Source organism: Protomyctophum parallelum (assembly GCF_964188405.1).
Source record: "Protomyctophum parallelum genome assembly, chromosome: 7".
NCBI lineage: Eukaryota > Metazoa > Chordata > Actinopteri > Myctophiformes > Myctophidae > Protomyctophum > Protomyctophum parallelum.
In genome coordinates this window covers 34,895,591-34,913,048 of record NC_139705.1, presented here as the reverse complement: position 1 = coordinate 34,913,048, position 17,458 = coordinate 34,895,591, and the positions used below count along the sequence as shown (strand labels likewise).

At 42.8% G+C, this 17,458-nt stretch overlaps 1 protein-coding gene across 2 annotated transcripts; it reads right to left on the bottom strand.

Annotated features, from left to right (window-relative positions):
• Positions 1-1,070: 1,070 nt before the first annotated feature.
• nr1h5 (nuclear receptor subfamily 1, group H, member 5) lies at positions 1,071-15,478 on the bottom strand. Of its 2 annotated transcripts, none has more exons than XM_083770092.1 (10): positions 15,268-15,478; positions 10,184-10,594; positions 9,529-9,669; positions 8,168-8,304; positions 7,750-7,845; positions 6,881-6,980; positions 6,624-6,740; positions 5,929-6,018; positions 5,533-5,646; positions 1,071-2,108 (listed from the first exon to the last, which is right to left on the bottom strand). In XM_083770092.1, exons 1-10 carry the CDS (start codon positions 15,362-15,364, stop codon positions 1,921-1,923), a joined length of 1,491 nt encoding a protein of 496 aa, XP_083626218.1. In that variant the 5' UTR covers positions 15,365-15,478; the 3' UTR covers positions 1,071-1,920. The 2 variants fall into 2 exon arrangements, with proteins under 2 accessions (XP_083626218.1, XP_083626219.1); XM_083770093.1 differs by having other exon boundaries at positions 5,929-6,015.
• Positions 15,479-17,458: the final 1,980 nt, after the last annotated feature.

The following is a 17,458-nucleotide window of genomic DNA, read 5'->3' as shown; positions in this document are numbered from 1 at the left end:
GTTTTAGCCCATCGTTTTTTGAATTTTTGACCATGGGCTACCGTACGGCATACTATAGCACGCAGTTTTTCATCATTTTTGAGGATTATAAAGAAATGGGAAAAAAAATGAAAAAAAAAATAAACATGGGTTATAGCCCATCGTTTTTTGAATTTTTGAAAAAAAGAATTAACCTTGTTTTTCATCCTTTTTGACCATGGGCTATAGCCCATACCGTACGGCATACTATAGCACGCCGTTTTTCATCATTTTTGAGGATAAAAAAAAAAAAAAAAAAAAACATGGGTTATAGCCCATCGTTTTTTGTTATCCTCGTTTTTCATCATTTTTGACCATCCCACTGAGCAATAGTCGGCTATTAGACGTGCGTCTAAAAATGGGATAAAAAACTTCTAAAAATAGATGTCTACAAAACGTCTAAAAATAGACGTGTTTTAGACGTCTATTTTTAGACGTTTTTTATCCCATTTTTAGACCCTCGTCTAATAGCCCATATCGTACGGCATACTGTAGCACGCCGTTTTTCATCATTTTTGAGGATTTGAAAAAAAAGAAGAAAAAAAAAGAAACACAGTTGTCAAGTCAACTGTGTTGACTTGACAATTCAGTTAGTCAACTCAACTAACTGAATTGTCAAGGTGGTGTATGGTTCAACCACAATTCAAAGAGACATTTTGTATGTTTTGCAAGAAGACCATGGTTTCCTCCGAAACCACATACTGCACAGCATTCTATGTTCAGCCTAATAAGCAGTATACGGTAGTTTCACTTCGGACATACAAAAGTAATTTTGGCACACTGTGTATATTAGTATGTGATATCTGACAGGGCCGACGCGTCCTCCAAAATTATGGGATTTGCTGTCAACATCTGCTGTCAACACAATTCTAATAAGCACACAATCTTTTGCTCAGCATTGTATGTATTTATTTATTATTATGTTTTTACATCTTTGACATACAGAGTAATACCAAAGGCCATATGTCTTTCTTATAAACTTGTAACTCATATAAAATGACCTATAAAATTACATTGGCCTCTCAAAATAAAAATAGGAACCCAAACCAAAGTTTAATCTCAGTTCTGTTGGGATAACTATTACAGTAATAGGATTGTTTTGTGCACCAATTAATTGTTGCACAGAAAAATCCAGAGCGGTAATTAAATTCTGAGAGTTAAATAGTTCCCTTAAGGGTCCAGTTAAATTAACACTCCGATGTTGCTGTATATGTTCTTTGTAAGGAGAAACAAAAAAAACACCACTTAAGCCTTATATACTTAAAAAATAGCTGATCTACAAGCTCACAATTCATTGCATCGCAATGTGTGGTGTGCTTGTAGATCAAACAAGTTGAAAATTTGCCCAACATAGAGACACGTACCGGGGTTAATGTGTTTAACATACTTTTTCATGTAATTGTTAAATTGTGATTCGATCAAACATAAATATCAATGTTAAGCACACGGGGGTTCCACCGCGCCTCAAGCCTGTGGTAGGCTGTTCCGGTGCATCTCAGAAGCAGGACTGGTAGCATGGTAGAAGGAAGGCACGGGAGCAACTCGGATAGTTTAAGCCTTTTTATTCAACAGAGTCCGAGTTGCTCCAGTGCCTTCCTACATAAATATCAATGTATCAGGTATTCACTGAAATTCAGACCAGACCAGACGCAATAAAATTGAGTGAATGAATGAACAAATATCAAAAGCAGAGGCATGGTTTTCCCCCTGATAGTCCCAGAATTCTGGTAGTACATTCCGACAGATGGAAGTTCCTGGCACGACCAATGCGGAGGGTAGGGATCGATTCTCCATCAATGTTTCCTATCCTCAATCCAGTCAAATGTCCTTCCTGAGGAATGGAGACTTTAAATTCACAAGGGACCCAACTTTTCTATTCTCCCCCTCCATCAGGGGTCTGCGTCAAGGCTGCTGTTGAAGCAGGAGGAGGTGGTTGTGGCGTAGTGTCCGGAGCTCCGTCAATCTCCCCAGCAGGCGGCCAAAGCGCTGGGGTCCCCCTCCACCCTGCGGGCCACACACCCTGGACAACAGCTCCAGGACCACTTCCTGCATGCTCTCCACACAGCTGGTGACATGCAGTGGTGCTCGGTCTACTTTCACAGAGAGACAGAGGGGGGGGGGGGGGGGGGGGGGGGAGATTAATAACCGCATAATCCCTGGCGACACCAACCACACTATTCTATGTCACACAAAAATTACGGAACCAATATCTCTTGGTGAATTTAAAGACTTGACCGCGTTACCAGATATACTGACCTTGATACTGACATGACACTGACCATGATACTGACATGATACTGACCATGACACCGACATACTGACCAATGTGACCATGATACTGACACGATACTGACCATCATACTGATATGATACTGACACGATACTGACCTGACCACGATACTGACCATGATACTGACATGATACTACTGACCATCATATTGACCATGGTAGGGCCTTGTCACACCAGGCCCCTCTCACAGCACTGAATGGCAGGGCTGTCATGGCCATTTCATGACAGCCCTACCATTTCATGTCACATTATATTGACCATGGTGCTGACATGACTGACCATGACACTGATATAATAATGACCATGATGGAAACTGAAGTAATAATGTTTGGACCAAGTGTCATTAGTAATGCTCCCCCCTTAGACCTCGGCCCACCTTCAACTTTAATAATAATAATAATAATAATAATAAAACTTTATTTGTATAGCACCTTTCATGACATGAAATGCAGCTCAAAGTGCTTTACAGAACAATGGAGAATAAAAGAAAAGCAAGGCAACGACATTAAAAAACAAGCAGTAATGCAGTACAGTGAGGACATGAAAAATAAAAAATAAAAGATCAATTAAAGGCAATGTTGTAGAAGTGGGTCTTGAGCTGAGCTTTAAAAATGTCTACAGAGGCTGCCTGACGAAGGTACAGTGGGAGCTTGTTCCATGCCGACGGCCTGTAGAAGCAAAAAGCTGCTTCCCCGTATTTTTTTGTTGCCATTTCTTTGGGCAAAGCGAGCAGGCCGGCGGTGGAAGACCTTAGGGGGCGGTTTGGGACATATTTAGGCAGGCAGTCATGTAGGTAGGAAGGTGCGAGACCATTGAGAGCTTTATAGACAAGTAAAAGAATTTAAAAATCAATCCTAAAAACAACCGGAAGCCAGTGCAGTGATGCCAAAACTGGAGTCTCATCTTAGTTCTAGTTAAAACTCTGGCTGCTGCATTTTGGACAAGTTGTAATCTGTCAGTTGTTTTCTTAGGCAGTCCTGAAAAAAGTGCATTGCAGTAATCAAGCCGAGAAAAAACAAAGGCGTGGATTAGCGTTTTTGCATCGTCCAAGGACAAATAGGCTCTGATTCGTGCAATATTTCTAAGGTGAAAAAAGGCAATCTTGGTGACATGATTAATGTGTGAATTAAAGTTCAATTCAGAATCAATAATAACCCCCAGGTTCTTTACTGTACTGTTAGTTTCTACAGTTAGGTTGCCAAGTCTGTTTATTATTGATTCTTTCTGCTCACTAGAACCGATTATGAGAACTTCTGTCTTATCCTCATTTAGCTTGAGAAAGTTCTCACTCATCCAACATTTGATGCTAGACAGGCAGGTCAACAGCCGGTCTAAAGCACAGGGATCATCTGGAGCCACAGAAAGATATAGTTGGGTATCATCAGCATAGAAATGAAAATTGACTCCGTGATTGGTAATGAGTTCGCCCAATGGCAGTATGTACAAGGAGAAAAGCAGAGGGCCAAGAATCGAGCCCTGTGGAATACCAGAACTGATGTCATGTTTGTCTGAGTCAAACTCGGCTAGATTGACAAAGTAACTTCTGTTTGATAGGTAGGAGGAAAACCAGGACAGGGCCGTACCAGACAGGCCTAACTTTGTGGTTCCCATGGTCTCCAATTTAGGAGTTAAAATGGATAATGCTTTTAAACTTGATACACAAATAAATGCTGTGGTTAGATCTAGTTTTTATCATTTGAGGCTTTTATCACAAGTTTTATCTTTTAAGGATCTAGAGCGAGTGATAAATGTGCTCTATAAATAAAGTTGGATTGGATTGGATAATGACCATGATATGGAGACACAATGACCAGTCCAGTGCCATGAATGACATCTGTCACACAGTTCTGTGAGAGGTCATGGTAATATGTTATCATGTACCGTGGTAACACGGTAACATTAGAAACATTAGAAATTAACATTAGAAATTAGGCTTTAGCAGCCTTTCCAGACATTGTTCCACATGTACACCTGAACTACACACAATTCAGAAATGTCTAATTTGACTGCTAAGTTAAAACAAAAAACTAACAAAAAACATCCCGTTGAGAAAGATACTCTAGCCTAGCACCATGAAACTAGCTGAACCCTATGACCTTTGCCCTAGTGCCACCCTCAGACCAAAATATAAATGTTTCACTCAATATACAGTATCTCACAATCTTATATGCAGATTCCAGGATGAACCCTACTGATTTAGGTAATCCCATGTTTTTTCTTCAGTGCCACCCTTCTGCCAACTGAACATTTGAAATTGGCTGAAGGGTCTGGAGTACAGACTCTGGTCTAGGGGTAGCTCTGGTCCATAGCCTTCTACTGCTTCGTTTCTGCCCTGCAGTAAAGGCTATGTGACTTTCCGTTTTAAATCTCAAATCGAAATCAGACCAGCCTCTCCTCTTTGGTGGAAATCTCACGAACGTTTGACCTACTCACCAATATTAAGATGGGTTGTGTCAAAAGAAAGCCTACTTTCCTTAGTGGACGCACTCTGAGTCCCCCACCACACGTATAAACGGTACTTTTTGGCCAGAAAGGGATTTCTTTTCACCGGAGGAAAGTAGGCTTTCTATTGACACAACCCGTCTTAATATTGGTGAGTAGGTCAAACGTTCGTGAAATTTCCACAAAAGAGGAGAGGCTGGTCTGATTTCGATTTGAGATTTAAAACGGAAAGTCACATAGCCTTACTGCAGGGCAGAATCGATGCAGTAGACAGCTATGGACCAGAGCTAGTCTAGGGGGCTAATAATATTTGTTGTACCTAGTTAAATAAAGGTTTTTAATAAAACAAACTGTACATGTGACCTGACTGTGACTTTGTGTTACTGTACTTTCAGCCTTGCAGAACTGTGACATCTGAGCACAGACCAGTATTATCACTGAAATAGATCCAATGTCCTTGCAAAGAGCAGAAATCTATAACCACAGCTATTCCATAAAGGACGGCTGAGATAGGCTTGAGTTAATCATTGTGTATAAGAATCATTTGGGCATCACTGTATCTGAACTAAAGGGACATTCTTAGTAATTATTTGCCCAAATGGGACCCTAGCATCCATATTTGGGGAATCCCATTATAGGTGAAAATCTTTTTGGTATTTATTTATAGTGATTATCTACATTTAGATTGGCTATTCTTGCTGTTGCTGTTGTACAATATATAGAACTTAAGTGATTAATGCTCACAGCATAGACTGAGAATGACAGACTTGACCGACTCTGACCTGAGCAAAGCAACGCTGTAGCAGTTAGCAGGACATATTCGGCCTCAGTCACTCGCAGCGCCCTCATGCTGTGGAAAAAGTTAAACACCGGCCCTAGAAAATCTTCGTTGACATCTAGACAAGAAAGACAACGAGAAAATAACTTTTACAAAGAATGTATCTTTCATTGACTTCTAGACAAGAAAGACAATGAGAAAATAACTTTTACAAAGAATGTATCTTTCATTGACATCTAGACAAGAAAGACAATGAGAAAATAACTTTTACAAAGAATGTATATTTTATTATTTTGTATTAAGACAGAAAGTAGGAAAGCTTGAGAGGGAGCTAGGAGATAGACTTCTAATCTTCTTCAGTCTGAGACAATACATGTGTGTAAATGTGTGCGTCTCTCACCTGAACTGAAGGACATGCCACTATGCTTCTCCGTGGTCTCCAGGCTCCTCGGCCAGTCGTGCGTTGAGATACTGAAAGGCTGCAAGGCTGCTAATAGGAAACACATTACTGAAATGCCTTCCCAAATAAACTTGGTATAATAAGACTCCAAACACCTACTGTTGTTTTACTCTTATGTACCTGTAGTGTACACAAGACCTGTAAAAATACATACAAGTACAACCTTGAACCACATTAACACATTCAGAACGGGAACACCTTTTGGTGTTTTTAAGCATTATGTTACACTTTAGGTATTGAAAAATAGCAGATCTACAAGCTCATTAGCTTGTAGGTGCCGTCCGGAAAGGATTCTGCCCTCCCTCTGTAGGTCTGCTATTTTTTTATTGTGAAAATGTGGCGCAAATCTTTGAATATAATTATATTCTTTCCGAATTAACGTTTTTAACTCCTGGTTCCTGGAATAACATATTTTCAGATGGGGGTCGACGGTCAATTCCATATAATTTCTGGGGTCCTTGACATGAAATATTGAACACCACTGATATAGAAACTTAGGTATTTCAGATAACTGTCAGGATTTAGAAGACATTTTAAAAAATGGCCTAAATGGGTTAACATCGCCCCCATTTGGGGAAAAAGTTTAAAAATATAGAAAATCATATCTACAAGATCACAAGGACTTGCAGCTTTACCTGGGATGGGTGCTGTGGGATTGTGGGAGAACTGCTGCGCTGACATGAGGAACATGACCTCTAGTGAGCAGCTGGACAGGAGGGTGCTCTGGTCCGAAACGTCCAGGAGGTCAAAGCCTGCAAGGCAGATAGCAGACATCATCTGCTTGCTGGATTCAAATCGTTGTGATTATGATAAATTGAGGAAAATTGGGCAGCAAACGCTGACCACAAAACATTCTGTGGTTCATGAAAGCGTTGATCCGGTCCCTTCTTACCCGGCACTGTTCTGGAGAACTGCAGCAGTTTCTCTAAGTGTGGTGGCATTAATTCAGACAGTCCGTCTTCATCATCATCGTCACACGGCCAATCGAACATCTGTAGAAACACACATAGCAGCTTAAAGGTGGCATTTATAGCTCAGCTCTACATTCATTTTTTATACGATAGTGTTCAGTGTGTCTCAGGGGTCTCAACTTTTGTTTATCCAGTCAGAAGAGACCACTTGTATAGGATACACGATTGCCTCTCAGACATTAAGGGGCGTTGGATGGCTCAGAATTTCCTCCAGTTAAACGAGGCGAAATCCAAAATAATTATTATATTAGACTTGACTGCCATATCATGTAGGCCTACCTACGGTAATTTCAACACTACGTTGTCCAATGTAAACAAAATTAAATAAAAGCCCTGCTACACTATGTCGTCCAATGTAAAAGCCATTAGAAATGCCCTACACACTATGTTGTTTAATGTAAAAACCTACTAGAATGATTTTACAGTATGTCACTATAAGTCATTGGGTGCTAAAATCAAAGGGAAATAGCATTCAATTTATGCAACCCACAAGGTTTCTGCCTACACCTTCAGCATGTCATTACTTTATGTATAGCACACATAAACCACATGTAATCAAACCATTGAGCAATATAAAAGTGATTATGAAAAGTTTCCATCAATTATGGGGTACTGAATTACCAGAGACAGGGAGACCCCTGTTACTGAACAAACACTATAGAAATTATATGAGAGGTTACTATAGCTTTAACCTTTTAGCTAAAATAATTGTTTTAACCAAGAAATATCACAGCACCTTTAACACAAACTGCCATTGTCACTGGATAGTGGGGGTGAATTGGTGACCCACCCTGTTGTGTGTGTTCTGTGTCCTGTACTGCCGATGAGCCTCCACCATTCTGTCCAACACCAGCTTCTGTTCCCTGGATAAATTGGCCGATAGTACCTACAGTGGACACGCACGCACATGCACAATAATGCATAACAGGACAGAATTACAATTACAAGCGGTTATGTAATATTCTGCTTTGTTACAGGGTGTAAATGTTGTGAAGAGAAGAGAAGCGAAGCGAAGAGAAGAGAAGAGAAGAGAAGAGAAGAGAAGAGAAGAGAAGAGAAGAGAAGAGAAGAGAAGAGAAGAGAAGAGAAGAGAAGAGAAGAGAAGAGAAGAGAAGAGAAGAGAAGAGAAGAGAAGAGAAGAGAAGAGAAGAGGTAAGAACAAACTAAAGTAAAAGCTCTGCTCTGCTCAGCTCAGTGTAGAGGTCTACCTGTCCTTGCAGTCTGCTGGCGGAGCTGACCCTGCGGCTGCTGTCTGTGTTGTCCTCCTCTTCCTGTAGACCTACTCCCCTGGCTTTGGTTCCCTTCCTCAGCCTCTTGGACTGACACTGCACTTCTGTCAGTAGACCTGGGAACACATGCATGCACCACTCATTCAAGTCCCTGCTAGGAGCACGCTGCACTACTAACCAAGTTGTTCTTGGCCCGGTTTCCCAAAGGACACCTCTTACGTGTTGCACATGCTCAGTTGCCCTCTAGGCCGCACATGAAGCCTGTGTGCACAACAACATAGAAATACACAACCTTGACTAGAGCACAGCCATACCTGTCCTCATTGCGCACGTAAGGCCTCCTGCTTGAATACACAAACCTGTTTCCCTAAAGCTGTCGACATGTGGCAGTATTAAAACCATTCGCAGAGAAATGTGTCGTGCGAGTTTAAATATAAAAACTACTTCAGCATCAAAGAAATTAAATTGAGTTACATTTTTTTTAAGAGTGGAGAGAGCCTACTGTCAGCTGTCCAGCAGTCCAAATATTATTAAATTAAATTTCAAAATGGTAGACCTGAGGCCTGAGGCCTACCATACCAGGCCTCATGGCCTGAGGCCTACCATACAAGGCCTCAAGCCTGAGGCCTACCATTGCATTGCACATCTATGCACGGAATGTCTATGTTCACAGCCTTCATGTGCAGCCTAGAGGGCAACTGAACATGTGCAAAGAGGTGTCCTTTGGGAAACCGGGCCATTACCAGTGAATTTGGCAATACTGACTGAATGCAAATTGCTAACAAGCTTCCAGTAGATATTTCTCTGTAACCGTAGATTTAAAATGGGTGATCGACTATTTGACAAGAGCCTTGGGATGTCTATAGGTTTAGTTTGGGATCAAACTAAACCTGAGCTATCCCTAAATTATGTTTGTATGGCGGTTATGCCCCCATCGGCTATAACAATATAGACTTGATGGAATTTCATAAGATTTGGCACAAATGTCCGCTTGGACTCAAGGATGAATGAACGCATTAAAGCTCACTGTGACCTCACACATATGTTATTAAATTAATTCCTTCTTCAATCACATATTGCCTACTATACGAGTCTGTACAGACATGGATGTAAATGGCAACTGGTTGTCGGTGCACCAGTCTTTCTAGTTAACTGTCTTGTGAATCTGTGAATTATTTGACTTTTACTAGCAGGGCTCCTTGCTCTCAGCAGGACACTCCCAGCCACAGTGAAATAAATGAACTTGATCATCCTCCGCTATTCGATTACACCTGATTTGACTGGACGTTACTGGACGGTGTTCACTGTGAGGTCGTCAGAGACAGCGGCTGGGTCCTTACATTCAGCCAGCATGCCCACAGCTCGACATTTCCTCAGGCGACAGTCTTGGCACTTCCTCCTCATGTACATGTCCATCTCACAGCTGCCGCCACTCTTACAGCGGTACACCGCCTTTTTAGTCACACTCCGCCTGAAGAAACCTGAAACAACCATGTTGAGGGTTCGAAAACCACCATTGTAGTTAATGTTGTTGTGTTTTGTGTGTGTGTGTGTGTGTGTGTGTGTGTGTGTGTGTGTGTGTGTGTGTGTGTGTGTGTGTGTGTGTGTGTGTGTGTGTGTGTGTGTGTGTGTGTGTGTGTGTGTGTGTGTGTGCGTGCGTGCGTGCGTGCGTGCGTGCGTGCGTGCGTGCGTGCGTGCGTGCGTGCGTGCGTGTGCATGCGTACGTGAACTCAGAATAAACGCTGATAACGCTTTGTGGGGGGATGTCTGAAAATGTATTTTAATGTTTACTATAGGGCTGGAGATATACCATCAGAATATAAAGCTTTAACTTTTAACAACAAGCTGGACAAAACAATTAATGATGATTTGTTACCTGTTTTACATCAAATTATAAAATCAAGAGTCAGCTTTTCAAAGGGATTAATGCCAAATAAATGTCATACCAGTTATGTTATGTATATGACCCACCTACAGACTACATCCCTGGCTTACCTTTGCATCCCTCGCAGGTGAGAGCATTGTAGTGATACCCAGACGCTCTGTCCCCACACACCACACACAGCTCGTCCTGCACCTTCACCCTCCCCCCAGGCCCCAGGCGGTTCCTCCGGCCCAGGGGCAGGCCTCCCATCCCAAGCGGCCAGCCTAGGCCGGCCAGGCCCGGGCCCACACACTGGGGCTCGGGGCTGGGGTCGCAGGGAGCCTCCAGGCAGTGAGGACTGTAGGAGTAGGAGGGGTGGTAGGGTTGGGAGGAGGAGGAGGTGGAGGAGGAGGTGGAGGAGGACGACGGGGAGCCATAGAGGGAGAAGGGGACGTTGATGGAGCTGTACTGCTGCTGGCTGTAAGGGAGCGCCTGGAGGTCAGGGTCCTGGAAGGGGAAGCCCAGAGGGTCGCCCAGCATGTCTGGATGGGATGGGTGGGATGAAAATTTAAAATTTAAAACAATTGTTTGTGTTATTTCACTACCATTCACAATTCCTTGTTAAAGACTGTGCAACTGCCGCTGATTATTTTGAGATCAAGCAGTCCAACTGCTGATGCAAGGACTGGAAAATGTCATGTGGAACTTCAAACATGTTATAGGGCAACTTCAGTCATATCCAATTGGAATGGAATACAATCTGCGTGATACATCACATATACATCACATGGTTGGAATGGAATACAATCTGTGTGAGGGTTAGACCCTAACCCTAACCCTTCCAATGGTGCTGTTTACAGATGGACACATGGACAGACCAACGGATGAATGAACGGACGGAAGGACAAAAGCGAAAACATAGTCAGCCTTCGAAAGAGACAATAATAAAAAATGAGAACACTTGATTGCAGTCTTGATTATTATGTAATCATCTAAACACCACAAACAGTCAGATCATGCACCATGTTTTGGCCTACCTCTGTGTACCGTATATGTGTGACACATGCAATCAAGACTGCAATCAAGTGAGTGCTCTCCATTATTTTTATTTACTTTTTACTTGGCATTTCACCTAGGACTAGAAGCACCCTTGTACGCATTAGAGCACAAGTTGACTTGTTAAGTAATTATAACTAGGACTTTAATTAAAATATTAGTCAGTTCCTGTCCTTGCCTTGGTCCTGCAGAGACTCTGTTGCACGAGTCTGCACAGTGGTGTAGCTTACCGAAAAGGAACTGTTCTTTTTCGACAAGCGACACTGTTGTGCAATAGACTAATAAATAGACGAATACATTAAGATAGACTGGCCTGGCCTATAGGGGAATCCACTTGCGCACTTATGACAAAAGAGAAAGTGAATGAACATTCTATGGTCACGTTGCTGTAGAAAGACAAAGTGCACTGGAGGAATGTGATCCTTGTTCGCCATCTGACGTGATTCATCTGTGACCTCGTGCTTTTTATTGGTCCTTGGGAACATAATAAAAGTGTGAGACCTCGTCAACTAGTTTGAACCCCATGAACAGGATGCAGCTGAGAGGTTCCATTCCACCGCCGTTCATGTGCGTTTGATAGTTGCACATTGTCTTTTATGGTTATGAATTTTGTCATGCGGTGCCTGGCGGAAATGCTCACAGTGTTGTGTGCATGTTGCTCTGCAGAGGGAACGTGTGTGTCCACTAGTGTATTCTTAACCAATCAAATTGCATCTGTGTCATTGTAGATTTTAGCTTTATCTGTGGATCAATTAAAAAAAGAAATAGCAGATCTACAAGCTCATAGCTCAGCATGAAGTGACGCACTATGAGCTTGTAGATCTGCAATTCTTTTGAAAACTTGTGACATACCGGTATGTTTGTGCAAATCTTTGCTTCTGGGGCTCCCTGGAACTAAATACTTTAATATGGTTGGTCTGTGGCCAAATACAGTACATATAAATGTGGGGGTCCTTGACATAAAAAGGTTTGAGCACCACTGATATAAAAACATATGTTTTCAATAGGTTCTTCAGAAAACTGTTAACTAGCATATTTGAAGACATTTGTGGAATGGGCCTCAGGTCTTAATGGGTTAATCACCTAAACCCTATATACTTAGTTGACTATAGGTTCCCCCAGGGCTCTGTACTTGGTCTGCTGCTCATTTCCATGAAATTCCCTCTACACCAAATCTCTTTGCCAAAATCAGCCAATATAACAGCACAGAACGCGTGTTGCTTTAGTTTGCCACAGAATCTGGACCCTGGGGTTCATGTGGGCAAATCACAGCTGAACCAGGAGGGTCGGGTTGATCCGGAAAGTGTCCCTGATTAAAGGGAGCGCCTGTCCAAATGCCAGCATGGTTTGGAGACGGGAATATTGTATCATTGCCAATGGCGAGACCGAAACATGAACTCCAATTCCATAGGAAGCATGAAAGCATGTCATTTGAGGCCTTGAGGGTTGAAGAATTGTCTTAAAGCTGCAACATTATTTGAATGAATACAATGTTATTTTATCCAATCTGTATGTAGCATATATGTTAATAGGCTACAATATATAACTCGCACCGTCGCATATGCAGTGTACAGAATGGGTACTTTTAGACCCTGCCCGGTGTCGAGTAGGACACCTGCAGCTTATGTGCTGCCCGAAGCACATAAGCTTCTGACAAACCATCTCCCCATACTGAGTGAGGACACGGTCTTGAATGAACGGGAGTGGGCTGGCATAACAGAGAAGGAGACGGGGGACACACCAGCATGGAATGAGGGCATACTTTACCATACTTACTAAATCACCAGGCAAGCCTCATGCCGATACATAATTAAAAAAAAACATAACTTTAAACTTTTGTCCTCCTAAAGGCCTATTCATAGTCCAGTTTTCGGTGAAGAGGTGACCACCGAAAACTACAACATGATGTCACCCTGCGGTGGTCACCGACTCACACAACACATCTCTCTGTTTTTACTAACCACCGTTTTGGTCACCGAAAACTGGACTATGATATAGGCCTTAAGGTGGTATGCCATCTTTACAGCCCTTTTATACCCTGTGCCAAATCCCAGCCTTAAATAGAAACCAAGCACCTGGCTGATGCTGCCCTAGTAGTGAAGAGGTCCACCTGGTTACACTACGCACCGGTCCCCTCAAAATAGCAGATAATTTGCACTTGAGTGTGTGTGTGTGTGCGTGCATGCTTGCGTGTGTGCGGACAAACACATTGCAACACGTATGCATCAAGTGATAATCACTGAGTTGATGGAGTTTCATCATTTCTCTTCTCGCTGTCTCTCGCTGTCTCTTCTCTCTCTCCTTTTCCAGATGTTTCCTGTCCCAACTAGTGTGTGTGTGTGTGTGTGTGTGTGTGTGTGTGTGTGTGTGTGTGTGTGTGTGTGTGTGTGTGTGTGTGTGTGTGTGTGTGTGTGTGTGTGTGTGTGTGTGTGTGTGTGTGTGTGTGTGTGTGTGTGTGCGCGAGCTTGCGTGTGTGCGTGCATGTGTGTGTGTGTGTGTGTGTGTGTGTCCTATGTGGTTCTCAGTGGTGTGACAGAGCCGTGGAGGAGCAGTGTTTGTAAACCGCTGCAGCACTGTGTAAACACTCCTCAACCTCCCATCTGTCCCACGCACGCTACGCTATAACAACTCTTAACTAGCAGACCCCCAGCGGTGCTCGGGCCGCGCTCACCCCCCACAGTGGGGAGGGAGCTTTTTGTTTTTTGTTTTTTTTACACAGGGTCTCAACTCTCCATTATAAATAGCCTATCCAAAAAACACACTCTCAACCTCCCTTGTGGGACGGAAAGCCGGCCAAACTTCCTCGGAGGAATGTTTCCATGTCATCGAGTAAAGTTGAGTACTCAAGCAGTAAATAAAAAGCCATAGCGTTCATTCATCAATGTTGAGGGCGAACGCGACGATGCAGCGCACACGGACAGAAGCCTGACTATAGCAGCAACGTTCATATCCTGATTGGCTTAAATACTACTTGGCTACTCTGTTAAAAAAAATAGACGATATATAACGTGTTGCTTCACGATGAGTTGTGCGCTTGTAGGTCTGTGATTTTCAGCCTCTTTTGAGGGGCTCCTCAAAAAAGGGGTGTGCATATGAGGTGTGTGTGTACTCCATAGCGATGATTTAATTGGCTGAGCCACGGAATTGAAGATAAAAAGTGAGGACAGAAAAGTGAGGACGCCAAAAGTGATTGGCCGGATTGAAAATGAGGATGGAAAACTGAGGACAAAAGTTATTAGCCGGAAGGTGATGATGTATGATGATGTATAATAAGAGCGCCCCTCACTTCACACGGGTGTGATTCTTTTTTACATTGCTCAGATCTGCAATTTTCAGCTTTTTGAGGGCCGCTAGCCCCTCCTATACACAGGTTTAATGTTTGTTTTTAGTTCAAAGTTTGTCTAGTAAACGCATTGACAATGAAGGGAAAATGTACGTCATAATGTGTCATTTACATCATCTCTTTATTGTTAATGGCGTTTAATGTTTGTGTTGGCACCGTTTGTTTTACATCAACATTACATAATTTAATCAACATGAGTTAGACTTTAATATATTAGCGCCCCTCACATCACACGGGTGTGATTTCTTTTCCTATTACTTTTTGTAGATCTGCAATTTTTTGCCTTTTTCTTTTGTGCAACTCTTTTAATTCAGCTCAGGGCTTATATATATATCACATACATTCAGTTGTCATCTTACATTTCATATATCTTGTATATATGATTGATAAGAGCGCCCCTCACTTCACTCGGGTGTGTTTCTTTTTTAGTTTTCAGGTCTCTATTGTGACACTTAGACATCAATATTTTACTTCGCTCCATCAACTGTGAACTGCAGTTCGAACCTTTCAACATTTTTTAAATAACAATAATAATAACTTCCCAAAATACAATGTAGTGCAGCAAATACCGGTACATAATATTTACCACAGTATGTTGTTATATTTTTGCAAGAACTAATTGACAAGTTGACTGAATGACAATACCAGCAACAAGTAGTAAACTAGTCAATAGCAATGATTTTCAACTTCGTTTCAGTCCAATTTCAATATTTATCTCGGTAAACAGATGGTACTGTAATCCTTGAATATATACATGGCTGCATCTAAAAAAGTGCACGTGACCTTGTGCAGTAGAAGGTGAAGTGCTGCTCTCACCATAGTACTGGAGCTGTTCTGTGGGACAGTAGCCATCTGAGGACGAAAGGTACCCTCCGGCTGACATGCTCGTGTCCAAGTCAGTCCACTCTCTCATCTGGACGGATCCTCTCTCACCCTGGCTAGTAATACTACAAACACACACACACACACACACACACACACACACACACACACACACACACACACACACACACACACACACACACACACACACACACACACACACACACACACACACACACACACACACGTGCACTCGCACAGCGCACACACAGAATTCGGAGGGTTGGTTACAAGCGATCTGGGATGCTCTGAGACGAAATACTGATACATGCAAGTCTCTGTGCCGTCTTTCCTGATATCACTGGCTATTTTTACAAACACTGCCCCCGCAATGCCGAGGCTCAAGAAGTCCAAGGACCAGAGGAGAGTAGAAGAGCGCACGCATGCAGCTGAGCTTTGGAGGGGCTCATGAGATGGAGAGAGGTCCTGCCATCCCCCAGAGAGAGAGAGAGAGAGAGAGAGAGAGAGAGAGAGAGAGAAGGCCAGGATGAGTGTGAGAAGATGAGAGAGGGACGGGTCTCGGTCCAAGCAGCTGGTCCTGGCTGGAACTTCACAGACCCGAATGTGGGATGGAAGGATGATGGGATGGATGGATGTGGATAGGGAAGGAGAGAACGTGCTCCCTACAGGGATGAGACTCTGGTCTCCTGTGACACGTGCGTGTGTGCGCGTCTGCGCGGGCGTGTGTGTGTGTGTGTGTATGTGTGTGTGTGTGTGTTGACTGTGGCTTGATGACATTTTTCTCCATCATCCACTGCATGCAGTAACCTCACCCCTGCCCTTCTCCAAACTTATCAATTTAGGGTGGAATTAACATTTGACAATATATGCGCTTGAGCAAGTGTACGTGGCCATGTGAGTGAGACTGTGTTTGTCCTGTGAACCCTGGGAGTATGTTTACCCTGCCTCTTGTTTGCCACTGTTTCTATTTGTGTTGCGGTTAATATTGGACAGTGGTCAGGAAGATTTGGGGAGATGATGAGGGAACTATGTGCTCGCCTGCGGGTCAGAGTGAAGGCGCAGGGGGCCTGGACAGTGACCCTAACAATGGTCCGTATCTCTCATCATGGAGGGGGGGTGTGTTTGACACACAGCGTGCTTAGTGCTTACCCAGGATTAATGGTGCCCTCCCACCCGAAGCACATCACACTCCCTGCTTCTCTGGTTCATTATGCCAAAGCAAGGCTTAAGACTAGATAGCACTGGCTCATGAAGACAGACACTCTCTCAATGGTGAATTTAGTTGTAACAACAAGGTATGTCTTTAGAAGATATATGTCTATGGAAGAAAAAGAGAAACACCTTCAGCCTCCAAAGTTACAACCCAAAAACTACCGTTAAACAGAAAGAAAGTAAGTTTGCACCCAAACTAGAGCCAAATAACTCTCATTTAGTGCTGTGTAGGAGCTGTTTCAGTAGAAATTATGTGTTAAATCTTGTCTTGGGAGAAGAGGCATGATTTATTTATCTGAGATATGACCAGGATCAGTTTCAAGTCCACCAGGTTAAAGTCAAGCTTGACTACAGACATGTGATCATATGATATGGTCAGTTCCCCTGAGTCTGCCTGTAGAGGAATTTGCATCCCTGGTGGTAAAATAGGCTACACAGTCTAATGAGCAACGTAGTAAACAGGGCTATAATTTGACGACACGTCTACTGAGACTTTACTGAGACAGGTGATTGTTACCGGTACTCTCCATTGTTGTAAATGCAGAAACAGTTGCTATTTCATCAGACAGACTGTGATATTTATATGGCAGCCAATATATGGAGTAATGTTTGTTTAGAGCACTTTTAACAAAAAACGTTTGCCAGCCAAGTCTCTGAACTTGTTTCTTTTTATACAATAACACTGCATTCATGTCTCGTAACATATATAGTGGCAGTGAACTTTACACAAGCCCCTCACTTTTTACAAGTGTGATTTTTGAGGGGCACTAGCCGATAGCCCCTCCTACATACAGCTTTTGTAGTTTTGTCCCCACACGTCAATGAAGGGACAATGAAGGGAACATTTACGTCATATGTAGACGGGAAAATCGGCTAACCAATCACATAAACTTTTACATATTGAATGGATATTGAATGGGTTTTTGAGGGGCGCTAGCTAGCCCCTCCTATA

Bases quoted from the DNA above. Each gene is read 5' to 3' on its own strand.
- nr1h5 (XM_083770092.1), bottom strand. From the start codon at position 15,364: ATGAGAGAGTGGACTGACTTGGACACGAGCATGTCAGCCGGAGGGTAC. The intron at 7,846-8,167 runs GTAGACCTCTAC...TGTCCACTGTAG, and splicing joins CCAGCAGACTGCAAGGACAG to GTACTATCGGCCAATTTATC. The intron at 6,019-6,623 runs GTAAAGCTGCAA...GTTTCCTATTAG, and splicing joins TCCCACAGCACCCATCCCAG to CAGCCTTGCAGCCTTTCAGT.